This window comes from Callorhinus ursinus, unplaced genomic scaffold, assembly GCF_003265705.2.
Source record: "Callorhinus ursinus isolate GAN/ISIS: 27379988/994484 unplaced genomic scaffold, GSC_fseal_2.0 scaffold16, whole genome shotgun sequence".
NCBI lineage: Eukaryota > Metazoa > Chordata > Mammalia > Carnivora > Otariidae > Callorhinus > Callorhinus ursinus.
The window spans coordinates 8,044,302-8,065,665 of NW_027397078.1; the positions used below are offsets into that span (position 1 = coordinate 8,044,302).

The window sequence follows — 21,364 nt, forward strand, 5'->3', positions numbered from 1 at the left end:
TTCCTCCTTTTTAAGGGCAAACAGCATTCCATTCCACGTATACACATTTTGTTTGTCCATCCGCCAGCTGATTGGCATTTGGGTGGTTTCCACTTTTTGGTCATTATGAATGCTATGAACATTTGCATGCAAACCTAATTGTAAGCTTGTTTTCATTTCTCCTGGATAGAATTCTCCTAGGAGTAAAATTGCCGAGTCATATGGTAATTCTACATTTAACACCTGTTTTGAGACTTCTGCTTCTCTTACAGTAGATGTGTTCATCTGTTTTATGGTGTTTTCTCCCATAATAAACATGTTGGCAGGTCATGAAATATTCTTCCACACTATAATTAAACATAGGGCCCTGTGTTAAAATAATCCTATTTCAGAATTATCCTGAAGACAACCCAGTCAGGTATAGGTAGGAAAAACTCATCAACAATGAAAATGAGGAAAGAAATGGAGAACAGCCATTAGAGAGGAAACCACATGAGAAACAGACTGAACATGCTGAAAAGTAGATCAACTGAAATGAGGACAAGATCTGAAACAAAGCAGGTTTAAACATATCAGAATCGTGTTCAATGAGAAGAGAAAAAAACCCGAGATATTCCTAAAATGCAGTGAATGGAATCTCTGCATTCCAGTGGGAAAGCAGGTAAGAGCAGTGTCAACACCCAGATAGCTTAAGTTACTCAGTTTCAAAGAGAACAAGCCTGTGACCATTCAACCAGGTCACTTAGGAGCAGAGGCAAGGGAAACAGCCACCCGTAATAGAAGAAACGTATCGTTTTAAGCAAAGACAGTGAACATTTTCAGACATGGCCCCTGTAAGTCATTTTAGAAAAAAATTATCTGGTGTTGAAATTCAGCCAAGAGGTGGTTAAGAACAAACCCAGGAAACATTAACAGTGGGTGGAGGGGGAGAATGACTAGTATTTTATATTTAAACATTATCATTTAAATTACAAAAGTTAAAACTACAAAAATTAACATAGTATGCAAGTAAACCTGTATTATCTTAACCCTACTAGACTAGAAATAATCTCAATTAAGAATTTAGACAGTAGGGTGCGGTGCCTGGGTGGCTCAGATGGTTAGGCATCTGCCTTCGGCTCAGGTCATGATCCCAGGGTCCTGGGATCAAGTCCCGCATCGGGCTCCCTGCTCCTTGGGAGACTGCTTCTCCCTCTGCTTCTGTCTCTCATGAATAAATAAAATCTTAAAAAAAAAAATTTAGACAGTACCCCCAGATAGCTTGTGTTCACTCTTAATTTACATAAAAAGGACCTTGAACCATTCTTAGAATCCAATTTCACTATCACCTTGGGCCACGATCTTGTCAATCTAGCCATCCTAACATAACCTCTTTCCACTTTTGACTAGTCTCAGGCTCCCCCTCCTCTTCCCCACCTCCAAAACCAATATGGTTTATGGTACTTCAAAATTTTGCCCTAAAAATTTAGGCATGCTGCTTTGAGATCAAAATGGTCAGCTATCCAGAACTAAGTATTTTACAATGCTAAAAACAAAAAACTGTTCTCATACTGCAGAGAACTCCAAGTGAAACAAGGTGAATTACTTTCCTTAGGTTAAATCCTATCTGATTGCCAACACTTCATGTTTGGGCCCCAAAACAGAGCAGTCCTTACATATGTAACTTAAGGGAGTCTTATCCAGACCGTCTGTTAACTGGTAGTAGGAGCCTGCAGCAAAGTGGAGTAATGGAGGCCAGCAAAGAAACTTAAGGGGGAGGAAGGGTGCCCATGCCACCCCCATCACCCTGACCCCAAATACATTTAAAAGCAGGCTCCATGCCCAACATCTGGCTTTAACTCCCGACGCTGAGATTGAACCACGTGTTCTACCGACTGAGCCAGCCAGGAGCTCCCTCCCCCAGTACATTCTTGACCCCCAAGTGTTCATCATCACTTGGATCACTAGTACATTTGGTTTTTGCCCAACTTCTTCCACTATTCAAACGACCTTCAAGTGCTTCAGAAAAAGAGATTCCCACCCGTATTCAACTGCTCAAAGTACAAACCAATTTGCAATACATGCCATACATCACGAAGGACCTGAATCCCATCTACCCCAACAACTTTTTTGGGCCAACTTCATCTTTTATTACAAATACTTCTATCAGAGTAATTCTGTCTCCAAGAGGCATCTCCAAATTAGCACTGGAAGGAAAACCAAAAAAATTACACCTTACAATTCTTCAGGCAAGAGCACAACTTTATTTTCACCTATAATAATAAACCACAATTGACAACAACAAAGGAGACTGTGCAGTTCAACTTTTTATTTTAATAAAATCAGAATATGCACAGCACATGCAGTGCTAGCATCTAAACTAATACAATAAGCAATTACTAAAGCTACAGTGACTTGAAGTTCAATCTTTACATTCAGCAAGTTTACATCCATTCTTACGTGATTTTTGAAACCTTATTAACTGAAAATATTGCTTGCTGATAAAACTTGCTCAAACGCTACCGCTGAATGTACAAGTCACTGAATATGCCAATACAACAAAGATAACCACATGTTTGAGGATTGCAATGTGCCAGACATTCACTGAAAAAAAAAATACACACAACTAAACAAAACTCACGCAACAAACATCTGAGAATCTGGACACTTCTTATCAGTGTTTTTGAAGTGTGTCATTAATATCTTAAGACAAGTGTATCAAAACCTTGGCATGATTTAATTTCAAGTCGCCAATTTTGTTTTTACTAACATCAGAAAGTTATGGCTACACTGCCAATGCCGGGTCTGCTTAATTTGACTTAAGAGTTTAATATGACTTAACATTAAAAGCTCACACTACCCCGAAATATATAATTTCACGCATACGGTGACATTCAACATTCAAGTGCCAGTGTTTTTGTACTGTCTTTTGGTCAAGTTTCTTTAAACTTTCAAAGAATCACTTTTAGGCTTACAAAAATAAATATTTGTCAAAATGTTCAATAAATATTACATAAAACTAGCAGCAAAAAGTATCTAGAAATCTGTCGTGTGCAAATAGTTTTTCTTCCCAACTATTATTCCCGTGGTCCCAAATAAATTTTAGAATCTAGTCCCATCCCCTTCCTAGACAAGCTGCGTTCAACAATCTCCAAGAGACAAAATAAGATTGGAAGTTTAAGGACACGCACACAAGACATATATATAAAATTCTCTGAATGTGCAATAAAAGAAGTACTTTGTAAAAAGTTATGGGCAAAATGTACAAGGGCCTAAACCTAGACTAATTGAAATAGCACCATAACAAATGACCTCAATACTGTCAAGTGCACCTACTTAATAAAAGTTTTAGAACAAGGCACAATACACTTGAAAATCTATTGCACTTTAGGAAATTTTTGCCGTCTTCCTATGCCACTGTAAAAAGATTGAGCGTTTTGATCACCGCATTCTGGCCACAAAATTAGCACAGAATTCAAAGTGGCAGAGGCATTTTAGTGGTGGACAATGCTCATCTTTGGCCAGATTTAGCATAAACAGACTATAAATACAATGGAAACCTATGCAACTAAAACTGACTAAAACTGCACTGTAGAGCAGAATCGACACCTTGTGCAGTTATGTACATATTTCCAACCTGTGTGATCTCAAAAATTTCAGTTTGTTACTCTTCTGGAGCCATTTTTACAAAGTCTATAGTAAGCCAGTTTAACATCTCAACGCAGCTTGAACAGAGTAATGTGAATCGGCATTTAAAATAAAGCCTGCTGCATTAATTCTTCCTGTTCATACCCTCTTGACCAAAAAACATCAACACTAGCATGCGTTATTAGACCAAAAATCACCCAGGGCCCCGAGGAGGGCTGGTCATTGCTGTGGTCAGCCATTCTACCATTTCAATTTCATTTATGGCAGGCATTTAAAAAGTCTAAGTAGATGAATTCTCCTAAAAACCTATTTCAAGTTATCAGACCTTTAAACTTTCCCTGTAATAATATGCCCACATTTGGCTAGCTCATAGTTAATGATCTGCCTAAACATTGAAAGAGGAATTGCTGTATTTACTTGCATTAACTTTGAAAACAGTGCTTTGAATGTATGCATGTATTCATACATCACCTCATCATGACTGGAATGGCTTGTTTAAAGACTATCAGGTTCTAAATACCTATCCAGGATAGAGTGAGCAAATCAGAACTTTAACTTAATACAGTTTGCCACATTAGAAACTAATTCCATTAATATGCTTCAAGACGTTTGTTGTTTTCCCCCAATCTGCAAGTATCAAAAAGCCCTAATGCAGGCTACCGCATAAGTTTTTTCCTTGTAATATTTATGGATGAATCGATGATTCCTGTTAAGTTGTATCACACCTGTGTGCCAAGGTTTGATTTTAGCCCAAGTTCAGTAAATTTATTTTGTCAAAACAATTGGTATCTTGAGCATTACTGAGCCAACAGGACATCAAAATAAAAAGTTGTCTAAAGTTAAAGGCACAGTACATTAACAAACAAATGATCCTCAGTCACAAAATTATAAATGCAGTTTGGGATGGGGGTTGGCGGGAGGGGAGTTAATCCAAACTACAGCAATGAAGTCTTCGAACCACCTTCTGAACAGGGCTGCTGATTGTTCCTTTCAATTCTTCATGTGACCTTGAGCTCCCTTAAAAAAAAAATTTCAGTGGAGAATCACAGCTGGTAATGTACTGCGAGTTCTTGAAGCTACACAAGGTATAGTCTGGCTAAGTTACATGTGGTTTCCATATTAGCTTGTTTGGCAGGGTGGCCTACTGCAAAGCAGGTTCAGTTACCCCACCAGTCAACCCCCTGGGAGTTATAATTTCCTCCATATCCATCACTGTTGTAAAAGCCTCCATAGCCACCTAATGAGAGATTTAAAAAAGAGAGAAATTAATTAAGTCACCCACCATTAAATACAATCTTTCCCTCCTTTAAGTACTTTCATGTCAAATTACGAAAAGCAATCTACAGGGCTGCATTTCCCCACTGTTTGTAATTACACTTAGAAAAAGAGGACTCCAAGGAAGAAGCCCATCCCAAAGACAGGTTAAAAAACTTCCCATTACCTCCACCAAATGCCCTGCTGCTGCCGTGGCCGCCTCCACCACTGCGGCTGCTGCTTGCGCGGCTGCTGCTGAAGCTGGAACTGCTGGCACCGCTGCTTTGTCGGTAGTCTCGAGCGCCGAATCCTCCACTGAATCTACTACTGCGACAGGGTGTGTTAGGGGTTCATGGGACAATGAAATCCACCAAACACCCCAATTCTTGTTAAAACTTCCCGATGGTCAATTTCTGATTTTGCAACGAAAACATTTCCCTATCCAGCCCAGCCCTCTCTTCCCTAGTAGTGATCTTAAAGGCTGTAGCCACGAATGACTGGCTTCAACTCGGTGTCAACCGCTTCTAACACCCCTCACCCAAAGGACCCGGGCAACCTAAGAAATACAAAGCCTGTTCAACTAAATACTGGAAAAGTGAACTGTGGACGTGGCACCCATCCCTCTCTTTATGCACCACCTGTATGCCTTACCTCTTAGATCGTCCACGACTGCTACCCTTGTAGTGGTGTTCATAAGCCATGTTTTCTAACCAAGATGGCACTTCTTGTTTTGCTTCAACAAGAAGATCCAACAAATCCTTGGTAATATTTATATTCCTCTCGTTAAAGAATGAGGTGGCAAGGCCTACACCAGTTCCAAAAAGTACAGAAATCAGTCTTCCACAAAAGCAGAGTTATTCTTACTTTCCTACACAGCATATTAAGTAGAATACCAAGAAAAAGAGATGACACGTCACTTGCTGTCACAAGTGACAGCAGTCACTTGACTGCTGAGATAGATTTTAACTGCATTCCTTAGAAACAGAGTAGTTCTTAAAGTAGTTCTTTAAGATCCTGGGAAGTTCTTGGCTGCACGCCTCCCACTGAAAAACCACCACCACCACCAAACCATCAAGTAACCGAACACTTACCAAGGTTCCCTACACGTCCTGTACGGCCAATGCGATGTACATATTCTTCGATATCACTTGGCAAGTCAAAATTGATAACATGTTTCACATTTGAAATATCCAGTCCTCTTGCTGCTACCTGAAAAATAATTTTTGTTATATATGGCACACTTAAAGCCAAAAATTGAACATGCTGAACATGAAAGTAAGAACTGTCTTATACATACTGCTGTAGCCACTAGAATTGGGCTTTTTCCTGAGCGGAACTGGTGAAGGGCCTCTTCTCTATCTCTCTGAGATCGGTCTCCATGGATACTGGTACAAGCATATCCTTCATGGTACAGGAAATCTTCCAGAGAATCTGCACCCTTTTTGGTCTCCACAAACACTAAGGTCAGTGAATCCTTGCCTGATTGTGAAAAATTACCAGGTTTTTGTCACTAATAGTGACTTAGTTCTCTTTACATTTAGTAAACATGCAAAGAGAGGCAAATAATAGACTTTTAACGAATGTTCTGAATGGGGAGGAAAAGCAGTAAAGGCGATCCAAATGGATTCTCATTACCTAAGTCACCAGCGTGATGCTAATATTATTTTACCTGTTACATTTATTTATTACCTGTTGCATTTAGAAGGTCAAGCAAAAATGACCGTTTGTCAGACTCTTCCACCCAAACTACTTTCTGTGTAATATTCTCAGAGGTAGAGCCAACTCTTCCTACAGCTAAAAAGATATACTCATCCAAGAAATCACGAGCCAGCATCTGGAAAAAAAAAAAAGTTTATTATAATCTACTGAAACCAACAAATTCCTGAGTGGTGAAAAGTTGCAGCATCAAACAATACCTGTATTTCCTTAGGGAAAGTAGCACTAAACATCATAGTGTGGCGGACACCCTTTGGTGGCATAGTATCTTGTTCAACTATTCTACGTATCTGAGGTTCAAAACCCATATCCAACATCCGATCAGCTTCATCTAACACCAAGTATCTGCCATAAAAATAATCAGTTTAGAATTTGAGAAGACAGTTTTAGTACAGCTGTTATCAAAATTAATATTATTTTGATAGTTAAATTCCTCATACTGCATGATTTGACACATGTACATGAGACCTAGCCCAGGATTTTTGCCATCATTCACAAGCATACAGCAAAACTAGCTCTTACTACTTTTCACTCTGTCCCAGTCTGGTTATTCTCAGCCTCTACTAAAAAAGGTCCCTGGATTTTTCAACATTAAAGTTCCAATTAGCGAACTTCCTATACAAGTACTTACACAAGCCACTTCTCAAACTTCAAAATGTCGACAATGCTAATAACTACTGCAAAACTAATGGCCAGTAATTAAAAATTATTACATTTCATGCACTTAAAATTAACATACTTGCAAAAGTCTAATCCAATCTTTCCTCTTTCCATCATATCCACTAGACGTCCTGGAGTAGCTACTAACAAGTGGCATCCACGCTCTAAGTCTCGAATCTGTTGACCAATATCAGCACCACCATAAACCACGCAAGGTCGAACTCTAGATCGGTATGAAAACTGTAAACGAAGAAAGTTTATCAACTTCAAGGCCAACACTTTTACATGGTCATAAAACGTTTCATTACAATCAACGGGAAAGCCAATAATCCCTGAAATGCATACTTACTTTCCTGGCTTCCTCGTAGATCTGTACTGCCAATTCTCTAGTTGGTGCTAATACCAAGGAGATTGGGTATTGCTTGCGACGTCCATACCTTCCATTTTCCTAAGAAAGAATTTAAGTTAAACTCTCAACATCCTTTTTTAAAGACCCACTACAACGTAATTCCCTTCTGTAATTCATTGCTTACGTGAAAACTTTTTCATTAAATAATTCGGAATAAGTAGGAAGTTCTTTATAAAGAACTCTCATTTAGAAAGTTCTTTCAACAGCGACCTACAAAGTTTAACAATAATGTCCCACTGGGGCGCCTGGCTGGCTCGGTTAACGGCTGCCTTTGGCTCAGGTCATGACCCCAGGGTCCTGGGATCGAGCCCTGCGTCGGGATCCCTGCTGGGCAGTGAGCCTGCTTCTCCTTCTCCCCCACTTGTGCTCTCTAGCCGTCTCTCAAATACTTAAAATCTTAAAAAAATAATAACAATGTCCCACTTTAGGGGCACCTGGCTGGCTCAGGCGGTAGAGCATGCAACTCTTGATCTTGGGGTGGTGAGTTCAAAACCTACATCAGTCATAGAGCTTACTTTAAAATAAAGTCCCATTTAACAAGTATTTACCTTCATGGCCCTCAAAGCCTCGCCTGGACCATCTGAATAAATCTGACTCAAGATGGGTAAGAGAAATGCTGCAGTTTTTCCAGACCCTGTTTAAGAGAAAGCATATTCTAATTCAACCACAGAAAAACCTTATTATTTTTGAATAAATATTGGTACATGAGGTTTTTTAACTGCCCTATTACTGGTTAATTAGTAGTTTTACTTTATGCCCAAATAAATTTTCTAAAAATTAACACCAAAGTTAAAAACACCGAGAAGTGACTTCTTCTAAGTCAGCAAATGAAGACCCAGCCTATTTATCTTTGTAAATAAAGCTTTATTGGAATACAGCCATGCAAAATTTGTATGCGGTCTATAGGTGCTTTCAGACTACAACAGCAAAAATGAGTAGACTGGCAACGGAGACCATGTGGCCCATAAAACAAAAAAGGTTTATTCTGTTCCCTTACAGATAAAGTATACCAAACTCTGATCAGTAACAATGCAGTATTCGCTTCTTTGCATTTGCATGTGTAAAGGAAACAGCAATTTTGCCTCAAAAATAATGTCAACTTCAATTTCTAATACTTCCTTGCAGGTACTGTAGATATTGATGGTGTACAAAGGATGATATTCTCACTTTCCCATAGGGAAGAAAAAATACCAAATGATTATTACGTATTTTTAATGGAGGGGTGCCACCCTCTAATCTTATCGGTCAAACTCACCAATATAGCAAAGCTTGTCCTCAATTTAGAGCTGTAGCCATGAATGGCTGGCTTCAACTCGGTGTCAACCCCTTCTAACACCCCTCACCCAAAGGACCCGGGCAACCTAAGAAATACCCCCATTCCCAGAAGATGGGAGGTGCTCCTTTCCCATGAAGGCACCTTTCCCCGGGCCACATTCCTGTGGGTCAGACTATTCTCATCTTATCCCCCTTATTCCAGATACAACGTTACAGTGCTCATTTCCCACCAACGCACGGACAATCATCTAGCCCTCTTGCAGCAGTACCGGGCTGAGGACTTTCCATAGGCCCTAATGAAAACACTAGAGATAACGTAAAACCCAAAGGTCCAACACAAGAAAACAGCAGCCAGCTACTGCATACCTGTATCAACGGATACCGGTGAGGCTACATCTGGGACTCAAGCTTCCCTGTGAAACTTAAGATACCCCATGTGGTTTTTTTTGGTACTAGCTTTACAAGACCAAACCCTATTATGGCATTCTTGACAATTTTTTACTTTTATCAAGTAAACTTACCTGTTTGAGCACAAGCCATCAAGTCTCTTTTCTCTTTGATAATAGGAATAGCATGCTTTTGCACTGGAGTTGGGCGAGTATAACGAGTAAGCTCAATGTTTCCCATAATAATTTCTCCCATCTCAACATCACTGAACTGTCAAAAGAAATTCAACGGGGTTAAATAGCTAGAAATGCTATCTGGAGCCATTTTTGCTTTACACTAATACAATAATGGGGGGGAACCCTAAAAGCTGATTTGTACTATACAGCTGCTTTACGTGAAACGACAATACATTTTGAGAAAAATCAACCCCCAGGTTTAACATACGATGGAGAAGTCTGGGTTCTTCCTGTATTTGACCCATTTTCTATTTCCAATTATTAGTAATGGTGACACTGAACTCAATCTTTCCTTTTCCACAAACCGATGAGGCAGGTTTTTTATGTAACTAAAGAATTATTAAAGTAGGTACAGTCTGCATTTGCTTTTAAGAAGGCCGCCTCATTTTGATGTGCTGTGAAAAAGTTTACACTTCCCTCTGTGTCTTAAAAGGTCAAGCACAAATACTTACACTTTCAATGTGTGGAGGACAGTTGTTGCCTGTTGCCTCAACTGGAATGTCGTCATATTTCTCAAAGTTAATCCCAGTGTTTCCTCCAGAAAAGAGTTCCCTGAAATCAAAAGATTGGTACATTTACTTGTTATACTAGCTAATGAGGCTTTATCATAATTAACATACATTTCAAAAACTTACTGTTCCAAGCGTTCACTTGGTGGGAGTGGTTTTGACCAATCATCTTCATCTGATTTGTCACACCAGCGACTATTTCCACCGCGTTCAAATTTGCCAAAACCACTTCTGTCACCACGGCTGCCAATGCCATCATAGTCACTCCGTCCACGATCATCAAACCTGAACAGCATAAACAACTAATCAGAATCATATCATTTAACCACTATCGGATTCCTAGCACTACTCTAGAACTGTACCTGAAGAGAAGTTGAACTGTTCATTATGGCTAACTTCAAGGATGTCAATTTTCCTTACTCTTATTTGACAAATAAGGCCTTTCAATTAATCAGACTGTGTCGTTTACATACGCTAAGTATGTATCCTTCTTGATTTCTGTATTATACAGCCTACACAGGCCTCATACATGCTGAAATTAAGAACCGAGTCTTAAACATTTGGTATCAGCACATAACTTACACCTTTACTTAAACTTCTCATCCAAATATATTTTAGTGGTAGGAAAAAGTAAAAAGACACCAAATATCAATTGTCCCAGTTATAACTAGGATGTCACTTGAAAGGACAATCAATTGACCTGTGTGACAGACTTTGGATAAAAGGTAGAAAATAATCCTTACCTGAATTAAGATGTTTTTAGTTTTAGGCCTGTTTGCGAAAAATCAGGACACACAGGACTAACCACAGCTATTAGGCGCATGAGGTCAGTTCACCACTTGTGTAATCAAAAATATAAGGTGTTTAAAAATTGTCATTTAGAATATCCACAAAAAATCTCAACCATATTAGGCCACTCACTAGATAAACTTACTCCTTTACATATAAATAAAACTGAAGAAATATAAAAGCAACTGATTTCACTATGCCCAGGGGCACATTCTTATTCTCATCCGATTTCTATGTAACAAGTTCAATTTAGTTAACACCTCTTACAGCTAGGAAATTAGGATTACACAGATGTAACGCTTAACATCCAAATAGGTGGTCCATTAAGGGAAAAAAAACATGCTTAATGGTCAGGGGACAAGAATGAGTACTTATCAAATTAAAGACCAATTCCTAAATTGCATACGCACAAGACCAGAAGATCAATAAAAATCACTTACCTTCCCCTTGATCCACTTCCACGATCACTAAAGAAACTAGACTTCCCTCTTGAATCACTACGAGATCCAAAACTGCTGTACGCATCCTTATCCTTACTAGAACTCCACCCTGAACTGTCTTTATCGTAGAATCCTTCAATGAAAAAAAGCAAACCCATTTTATTGTATTAATTAGAAATTTTCAATACCTAGGTCTCTGAATTCGAAGCCCTCTAAAACTTTATCTTATGTGTGTGAACTGGAAGGACAATGGAAATATTCCTATCACGGTACTAGAAAAGAACCAAGACTTAGAGCTGATTTACAACTGGAACACAAAATTTTTTATGTTTTTAACTCTCTCCACTAGAAAATACTGTGCACTAAGCCAAGCAATTCGACAGTCTGAAAGTGTTCTAAAATGAATAAAATACCACCTCTAAGAAGGTCAATCGCTTTGCCTATAAAACAATTGTTATATGACCACAATTTAATTTCCATTCATTTTATAGGTGTGAACCCAGTTTACTTGGAAACAGCTGCCATTATTTCAATGTTTCTTAGAGGTGTTGTTTATTTAAGACATTCCTAAAGGTCAGATTACTTTTTAATAGAGAATTTTCCAGTTTCCATAGTAGCAAGTAGAACAATGCTCTGTTCACATGAAATGCATACTATCAGACAAGAATCAGGAATACCTAGAAAAAAGGAAAATCCTCATCCCTGCAACACTGTTAGTGCGGACAGATTCTTACGTACAAACTATAAACATTCAATAACAGGGAATGAGAAAGGTATGAATTAGCCCAACAGGTAGAGGGTTTAAAAAACAAGCAGTGGAGGGTGTAAACTAGTTTCAGTAGCACTGAATAGAGATCGTTTACAAGTTACTTTCCTTCCGCCTGATGTCCCTACTATTAGCCAGCCAGGTGACTGACAGCCTTAGCTAGCAATAAAGAAGTGAATTACATTTCTAAAATCTTTCAGTTCTAAAACCTCTATACTGCCTCTTCCCTTTGATCTTTGTCACTGGGATGAAGAGGGAAAAGCACTAAGCACTAAATATACATGGGGCCAATTTCAGCTAGAACACTCTCAAGAATGAGAGAACCCATGATGATACAAGATAAAATGTGCTGTAACTAGGAACAATGATACGATAGTCAAGAAATTATAATATGGATTTTATACCCATGTATTGCAAGGACAGTGCAGCTAACAAAGACTGCACATGCATATGGAGGAACGACAGCAAACCACAGGTTTCTGTGGGCTTCTCCACCCTCGGCCTTCTTTATCATCTTCCTTCTCCTTAACCTTTAAATAGTTTCCCAAACCTTCACTTTGTCTCCAAATCTCAGATCACCTATTTTATGGAATATACAGCACGCAAACAATGGTCCCATAATGAAGTATGTACTAGTTACCTATCACTACATTACAAACACAATCAGAAAAGACCAGGTGTTGTGATACATTTTAGACGAATCCTTTCAAATGAAGCAGTTAAGGGCAAGGAGATGAAACCAGAGGATCACTCCCAACTTACTGGGAGCATGCCCAATGCTACGATCGATTTATAATCTGTTATCTATTCTGCAATAACCCATCTTTCTTGACAGCTCTGCAAAACAGAAATAACTGGGTTATCAACCATGCAATTTGGTTTACATGGTAGGGTGCCTACTCACCTTTTTCAATGTGAAATCATCATGTGAATGATTACAAACACAAATCACAAAGTACACTAGTAAAATTGTACAAAACCACGCCCTTGGCCACAGAAGAATCTGACGGAGGAAACAGAATTTTGCACTGCGTGACCGAAGATGAGTTTTCCCAAAAGTGAATTAAAGTCCTAATATTTGAACCAATTCTGACAGGCACAGGAGAGCACAATCTTTACAGACTTCCCAAAGTGCCTCATTTTTCCCTAGGCTCCGACTTCTAAACACAAAGAATTAGGTCTACACCAAGTTACTCGACTTACCTTTAGTAGCTTCTCTGTTCCTTAAGTGAGGAGGAATATAGCGCCCCTCTAAAAGAAAGAATATAAAATTAAATGCCAAAACTTCAAGTTAAAGCTTTTCACGAAAATTTGTGCAATTAAAAAATGGTCCTGGAAAAAAATTTTCTTAGTACCCAACCTTCTAGTCTCTTACTTGGAAACTGAGAGGGGGAGAAAATGAATCTTTTACTTTAAATGGGTATTGCTTTTTAAGAACTTTAAAAAGGGAAGGGGAGGAGGAAAAGTTTGGTAAATAAAAATTTCACTCAGAACCTAATCATTGAAATCCACAAATAAATATAACTTGTCACTAGTGGTTAGTATAACGCAACTTTTTAAAGGCCTGCCATTATTTCAGAGAAAGGTCATAAACAGACACGGTTGACAACCTAAGTATTACAACCTCACAGACTACTATGTAACAAATCATGGAATTAGACATTAAGAGACATTTTTGTTTCCATCCTGGTAAGTTCCAAAAAACAAGACGATACACATAAACAAAAAACTGCGAAGGCGAAAGGATTTCAAGGAACTGAGTTTTAACTTGGGGCTTGCTGAGTCTATAGTCAAGTTGTTCTGTAGGCAGGCAAGAATACAGCCTAGACTTGGGCGCCTGGGTGGCTCAGTTGGTTAAGCAACTGCCTTTGGCTCAGGTCATGATCCTGGAGTCCCGGGATCGAGTCCCACATCGGGCTCCCTGCTCAGCGGGGAGTCTGCTTCTCCCTCTGACCCTCTTCCCTCTCGTGCTCTCTGGCTCTCATTCTCTCTCAAATAAATAAAATCTTAAAAAAAAAAAAAAAAGAATATAGCCTAGACAGTGGATGAGAAACAAAAGCAAATAATGTGTATCTACCAAGTAAAGAAAAATCAACACGCTTTATTACTAATGAATCTACAACCTAACTTTCCTTTCCACTTTTGGGTTGAATTAAGTATTAAATATCTCTATTAGGATGACCAACCCTTAGGGGCGCCTGGGTGGCTCAGTCGTTAAGCGTCTGCCTCCGGCTCAGGTCATGATCCCTGAGTCCTGGGATAGAGCCCCACACTGGGCTCCCTGCTCAGTGGGAAGCCTGCTTCTCCCTCTCCCCCCCTGCTTGTGTTGTTCCCTCTCTCACTGTGTCTCTGTCAAATAAAAAAAAAAAAAGGATGACCAACCCTTAAAAGATCTTCACCATGGCAAATAAAGTAGAATACAAAAAATACCAAGTTAACTTTGTGCACAGCGAGGTCCTTCTTGCCTAAAAATGAGGCCACATCCTTTACTACCTAACAGTGCTTGGAAAAAATGCTTTCACACCCTACAGCCTGTACCCATTTCCCCCCTCCTTTTCTTGGGGGGAGGGGGTTTAATAGGAAGACCTGACCTGAAGGAAACTGAAGCAGGTCTACTGCCAAATAATAAACCACTTACACCTCAATACTAATCTGTAACAAGTCTCAAAAAAGCAAAAACAAAAACTGAAAAAAAAAAATGAAATAAAGCTTTTATCTAACTTCTTTTGAAAAGAACAATGCAATTCAGCATTTACAATCCTAACCACCACCTCAAGATTCAGTATAGCCCTGTAAATCTCATGTTCACAGGAAAGGGTTAGCTGTAGCACGTGTATGTTCCCTTTACTGAATTTAATTCTGGTAAATTCACTCAAATAGGGATAAACACATTCCCACCACCTCTAAGCTGGGCTCAAGATTCATAATGAACATAAACACTTCCAAAGACAATTTGTTATAAAGTTCTTTTTAATGATTTTTACTCAAAAAAAAGTCCCTTTTATTACCAAAAGGCCACAATGCTTTCATTACTAATTACACTACATAATTCCAAGAACATTGACTATATAATTCTTTCCACAGTAAAAAGTGGAGGGGAAATTCTTAAGCCTTAAGTAACTCCAATGAAATATGAAGTTATTAAAGCTCTAATAGTCAAGAAATTCATAAAATGGTTTACTTACTGCTTGCTGTACTTCCTCCACTCTGATTATCGGAAGAGTTCAGGTCTAGGCCAGCAAACTAGGAGAAGAGAGTTAAATGGTTAGCACACTAAGAGAAAACCAGTCCTGCCCTCTAGCACTGAATAGCAAGCACTAGTTGCCCGGCCTGCTTCGTGGGGCTGATGTGAAACTCTTAATGAGAATATGAACTAAGAATGCGCTCTGAAGACTGTAAAATTCTAAGCAAACCCAAAACAGCACTGTCTATACTACAGAAAGCAGCACACCAGGATGCTGACGTTATCTGGTAGAAACTGGGTCCAAATTTAAGTCATTCAATTAAAAATGAATTTCCCCCTGTAACATTTTCCATAGTAAAAGCCCCAAGAAAGTATTTTAAAATGTCAGATAGGCAATGGATTCACCTTTACTCCAATCATATTTGACAAATGTTTCCAATGCCACCAACTTCCTACTTGGAACTATTTTAAGCCTACAGAGCACACCTGAAAAACAGAACAGAATTTTAACTGACCATTTCTTAGTTCTTTTATCCCTCAATGCTGCACAAGGATTTTTAATTAGGGTAGCACTGTTAAGATCAGCTCTCCCATTTTCAAGATCCAGATTAAGTTCAGAAGACTGAACATAAATAGCACAAGTGACATTCAACACTTTCTTGTTGAACACATTTCGCTACCTTTAATCTCCATTTCTACTCATCCCCTTAACATTGGAACTCAAAACCTCAACATTCTACAAAAAGACCTTCTATGTTTTCTCCTTCTTTTATGACTAACCAGAAACTATTTGCAGGCAATACCGGGGGGGAAAAAAACTACACGTGTCAAAAGAAACAGTATTTTTTTAAGAAAGCCACAAAAGACCAAATCATAGTACTGATGCCACCTGTTTGCAAAGATGACGTAAGTCTTCTGTTAAAAGTTCAAGATTGATACTGTCAAATTGCAAGCATCATCAATGGAGTCACTGAACACTGGAAGCAGATGCTAAATCTTAAAAAGTAAGTTAAGTATGGTAAGACTTTCAGGCACCTCGCTTCCACAGTGTGTATTAGCAAAAACGCTGCCATGCTTTCTGTTAATAGACTGATTCTTTAAAGTGCAATAGTAACAAAAACTCCTTTTGCACTTATTACAAATTTTGTTAATTTTACACTGGGCAACAGGAACGATAAAGAGCACGTTAAAGACTACTATAAAACGTTAAGATTACACTGCTTCATTCCTGCCCATGATCTTTTTAAAACGGCTCCACCTATACAGAAAATGTTAAAACTGGGGATAGCCAGTGCTCTTGACAAGATATTCTATATGCTTCACTCAACATATGACGTGTCAGCATTTTGGAGGATGTAACTGATTCATTAATGGGGAGGGGGATGCTCCCAAAGAAACAGATCATTAAATCCTTGAAGTCGTATAACCACGACTACATTAAAATCTACTATCAATTTGTGTCACTAAACTTCGTTTCAGGATTTTTCTGGCGTTCCTGGTAAGAAGTTTAAAGGATCCAAACATCCCACCTAAAAGCTTATCTGAAGCACGTTGCTTCAGTTGCAGAGGGATGCAGACTTCCTGCCACCGAAGCCCATAACCCCTCCTCCTCGCTCAGATCACACGTCCTCCTCTAATCTACCCCCAAAGCCTTAGAAGAGGGGATTCCGGTTAAGATGACAGACCCGAAGATCTGACCTATTTCACAATTTCACTGCACAGGCAGCAACAAGTCAACAACAAAGCGTTTATTTCCCCCAAGCTACATTCCGGGTATTTTCCCTCCGGCCGATTCCTGGATCAAACGTCACTAACACGGGAATGGTCATACAACCCGTGGTACCACCCAAACAACGCGCGGTCCTCGCTAAATCGCCAGACACAAAACTATCTGGAGCAAGTAAGGAAAAGGGGCCACTCCAGGTCCCTAACCTCCCTCATGTCTCTCCGCCGCGTTCTAATCTCTATCTAGAACCCAGTGCCACCGCGCACGCAGAGACCATTACTCCCTCCCCTTCCCCCCACTCCTCCCCGAATCTTCTGCGTCACAAAACTTTCCACTCCGGAAACGCGGCCTCCACGGCCGCGGCACCCGCCGTACGATGGCCCCTGCGGAAACCGGGCTGGAGCGAAAAAGCCTGCGGAAGGAAGCCCGGGAGGAATAAGATGTCCATTCCATGGTCCTTTTCAGGCCCTCGCCGGCCCGGGGCCCGCTCTCTCCCGCTAGTGGGCCCCAGCGCCGCCCAGCCCCACACAAAGAAGGCCGCCGCCATTACCCCGAGCGCAGGCCACCCCCCGCGCCACCACCTCCCACATTCCAGGGCCGCGTCCCTCCGCTCACTCACTCACTCTCTCTCTCACACACACACACAAATGCCGCTGCGCGCGCGCGCACACACACACACACACACACACACACACCAACGCCGCCGGGTCTCTGGGACATGAATCCAGGCCGCGCGCGCAGAGTCGAAAGCCCTAGAGGCCAAAGGGGTGCCCAATCGCGCACCGCCGCGCCGCGCAACCCCCCAACACACACCACCCATGGGTCACTAACCAGTCGAGGTTCGCGCGTGCGCGTCCCCGCGAGAGCGCGCCCCCTCCCCCTCCGCCCGCCTGCGCACGCACACACAAAAGCCGCCATTGTGCTCGGCCCGGGGACAATACCGCGGGCCAAGCCGGGGCCCCGGCCCGACCGACGGCCATAACCAGCATTCCTGCCACCTCCCCGTTCTTCCACAGCCCCGAAACACTGACAATGGCCAGCTCGAGGCACCTAGGAAATGGGAACTAAGAGTGCCAGTTAGCGCTGCGCCATAAGCTAAGTTAGGTCAGCAACCACCCCGGTAGACTCCTTGCAGCTCACCTGCTGGTCCAGCCCGAGCGCATTTTCCACCGCCACATGACTCATCCCTGTAGAGTACCGAGAACTCGGAGTCTTCCTCCGCTGAGCGACTGTGTTTGACTCACCGCGAAGGCCCTCTCACGGGAGAACTGCGGCTCTGGAACTCACGGCGCGGCCACCGATCTAATATACCCACTCGAAAGGCTGCTACGTCAGCACGTAAGACGTAGGCCCTCCCTCTCACACCCGCCCTCCTCCTGCCTCTGTGACTTCTGCCTAGCTACTGCGCGCTCGTTTAGTCCAAACCTCGCGTGATTTCCTAGTCAGTCCCGTCCCTGTCTGGTTGTCCTACCTTGGACCTCAGAGCGCCAAATGCTGTCCTAGTTCGCTTGAGCCTCAGTTCCCTTGTTGTCCGCTAATACCCTAGCCTGTTTTTGAGTTCTTGAGATCTCGCGATAACTCGTTGGGTCCCGTTTTCCGCCTGCGAGAAGGTCTTTAAATTTGACCTAGGCCTCTTCCCCGCTTTTCTCCCTATGCTGTTTTTGCTGTTCTTTTCAACCGAGCACTCGTTCTTGTTTCTGTCAGTCCTCCGACTTGGGGATGTCGGTAGATTTCTTCGAACTAATAAGCCCTCGTTCTTCCGCGGGCAGCCTCCCCGAAAACGGAGTTAGGCCAAAAAAAGCCCGAAGCCGGGAGGACGGCGGGTCACGTGACCGCAGGTGTTGATCGCGGTGGCCATTTTGTGGAGCTGGAAACCTTGGCCTTAATTGAGTGCTCGGAAGGCGGGGGGGTGGGGGGAGAGGGGACAGGAGAGGGAAGAGGGGTAGAGGAGGAAAGAAAGGGAAAAGGAGGAGGAAGGAGGGAGGAATGGTGGCCGGGGAGGGGGTGGGGGTAGCGGAGGGGATCTGGGGACAAGTGCTGGTGGCCGGACGCTTAACTGCGCGGTTGCCTAGGCAGCGGGACCGCCGCCTAGGAAGGCAATAGCCCCTCCTGTTTCGCCCTGCGACGCGAGAGCGCTCCTGCGCGCGCCCCCGCCCCCCGGGGTGAGGAAACAATGAGACAGTCAAGCGCTGAACCTGAGCCGGTGCTTGTGTACCCTCCTGGGACCCCGGCCCTCTGTGGGAACAACGGCTACATTAGGCCCCTAGTTTCCAACCGCGGGGCGCTTAGCGACTCAGGGCCGGTGGCTTCCGGTGCTCTGCTGCTTCTCCCAAAGCTAGGGGACCCTGGGGCTTGCAAACGGCTTTCCTAGAGAGTCGGCAGTGTTTGTAGCTGGCCGCAGTCAGGGCCTGCGGAAGTGCTACGGCGTTATCGGCTTGGGGTGGGGGTGACCCTCAGGCCACTGCAGTGGATGAGGAATGGGAGGAAATGGGTTTTTGCCGTCGGAGGAACCCGTTCTTGTGGCCCCCTCCGAAGCAGGCCACCCCTAGCTCTTGCTTAAGTGCCACAGGCCCTTATATAGAAGAAAATGTATTGACTAGTAGATCCCTGGCTTTTAAGTGAGCGGCCGCGCATAACGTGGTTCTTACAAATGCTTTTCCTCCTCCCTTCTAGCCTTCAGACTGATAGAATTAAATAATACACACAGGTTTTCCACCATCCCTCAAAAGGGTCTTCTGCAGCCAGAATTCAAATAGCTAGTGCTCATCGCATAAATTACCACGTAGCTTCTCTCCCTTTCCGATTTTTAAAATTGAAACCGAAATTCTAAGGAGATGGGAGATAACATAACACTTGTGACCTGGCAAGTTGCTTAACTGCTTTGGGTTTCCATTTCCTCATCTATATAAGGAGTTGACTGGACTACATAACCCTGTAAAAGACTCAATTTCTTTTTATGACGACCGTTTGTTAACGCCGCCTTTAACCATGCTGAAATAACATAGATAATATAATCTAAATCGGACAACACACAATTTCAAAAAAACGTGACCTAACTGTGGAATAAAAACAAAATGATTATAATAAAACAGTGTACTTTAATATGTGAACGCTCCCGCTCAACAACACTAAGTGATGATAGAGACCTGCCCAGTGCAGTCAACAAATGCAGCTCAAGGGATTCTAAGAGCAGCGTTGCCATTGGTGACCTTTTCTAAAATGATAAACTCTTGGTAATGTTTGAAACAAAAAAGGATCGTCTCTCAATTGTTGCAGTATTACCATTTGTAGAGAATTCAGTGTACATCGAAACTGGGCAAAAATATTTTTGTTTATGTGTAAAATAGTGTTCCAGGCTTTATATCATGATGAACTCATTTTTCACTTATATGAGTGTCCATTGGATCAATTCTTTGCAGCATAGGACTGACCAACATAGTAAAACATCTAGCTTGCCTGGTTCACTAAACGCCAGTAGTCATGCTGGTCATTGTGACATCCAAAAATACAGATACCTACAATGCCCCCTTGAGAACCATTAAGCTTAATGACCATTAGGGTCCTTTTCAGCCCTGAGATTCATGAATTCTCACAGAGCATTGGTGAGGTGTTTCTGCTTGGTTTGGCTTCAGTTTCCTTTTATTTATTATTATTTTTTAAGATTTCATTTATTTATTTTTGAGAGAGAGAGAGTGCATGAGCTGGGGGAGAGGCAGATGGAGAGGGAGAGACAGACTCCCCGCTGAGCAGGGAGCCCGAGATGCGGGGCTGGATCCTGATCCCAGGACCCCAGGATCATGACCTGAGCCCAAAGCAGACGCTTAACCGACTGAGCCACTCAGGCGACCCCCGGTTTCCTTTTAATATACACCAGGGTATGTACCTATAAAGAAAACTTACAGAATTTTACATTTTTCTAGGAATTCAGGAATATTTGGACGTTACAGATTTGTTTATATGTTCATTATTTTCAAAAAAAGATGCTCTTAACAAACTCTTAATAAAAAGAAACTTTTCTAACAACAACAACAAAAAAAAAAACCCTCTAGGTTGAGTAGAGATCAGAATCCTAAGGCAAAGAGATGGGATAAAGAAAAGTTGGGGACCAGACGGGAGATACATAGAAAAATCTGGAGCTAGGAACATCCACAGTACCTAGACTGCTGAAAACACATAACTGTCGAGTGTTGTTGAATTTTACCTGTTTCATGGTTTTGCCTAGAGCTTGTCCTACGTATACCTTAGGTATTCCAAACCTTTAAGTGCAAATCATGTCAAAGGTATCACAGTTTAACTACAATTAAAAACAGGAAAATATAAACCCGAATTTTCTAAAGAAATTCAAAAGGTCTGATACATCATTTTCTAGTGTATAGAATTCTTCTTGACATATATTGATTTATCAGA

At 41.6% G+C, this 21,364-nt stretch overlaps 1 protein-coding gene across 3 annotated transcripts in view; it reads right to left on the reverse strand.

Annotated features, from left to right (window-relative positions):
- The window catches only part of DDX3X (DEAD-box helicase 3 X-linked), a 29,394-nt gene extending 11,126 nt beyond the window's left edge, over positions 1 to 18,268 (reverse strand). Inside the window, exons 1-17 of one of the 3 annotated variants that reach the window (XM_025857866.2) lie at positions 18,098 to 18,264; positions 15,233 to 15,290; positions 13,251 to 13,298; positions 11,282 to 11,414; positions 10,179 to 10,337; positions 9,996 to 10,095; positions 9,442 to 9,577; positions 8,194 to 8,279; positions 7,586 to 7,684; positions 7,316 to 7,476; positions 6,777 to 6,921; positions 6,550 to 6,694; positions 6,158 to 6,339; positions 5,952 to 6,069; positions 5,512 to 5,665; positions 5,048 to 5,187; positions 2,268 to 4,843 (exon numbers count right to left, since the gene is read on the reverse strand). In XM_025857866.2, the coding sequence (XP_025713651.1) occupies positions 4,764 to 4,843; positions 5,048 to 5,187; positions 5,512 to 5,665; positions 5,952 to 6,069; positions 6,158 to 6,339; positions 6,550 to 6,694; positions 6,777 to 6,921; positions 7,316 to 7,476; positions 7,586 to 7,684; positions 8,194 to 8,279; positions 9,442 to 9,577; positions 9,996 to 10,095; positions 10,179 to 10,337; positions 11,282 to 11,414; positions 13,251 to 13,298; positions 15,233 to 15,290; positions 18,098 to 18,142 (1,989 nt within the window). In that variant the 5' untranslated portion in view covers positions 18,143 to 18,264 and the 3' untranslated portion in view covers positions 2,268 to 4,763. Of the gene's footprint in view, positions 1 to 2,267; positions 4,844 to 5,047; positions 5,188 to 5,511; positions 5,666 to 5,951; positions 6,070 to 6,157; positions 6,340 to 6,549; positions 6,695 to 6,776; positions 6,922 to 7,315; positions 7,477 to 7,585; positions 7,685 to 8,193; positions 8,280 to 9,441; positions 9,578 to 9,995; positions 10,096 to 10,178; positions 10,338 to 11,281; positions 11,415 to 13,250; positions 13,299 to 15,232; positions 15,291 to 18,097 lie in introns of those variants that run through there. The other 2 variants (XM_025857867.2, XM_025857868.2) reach the window with 2 other exon arrangements.
- Between the last annotated feature and the right edge of the window lie 3,096 nt (positions 18,269 to 21,364).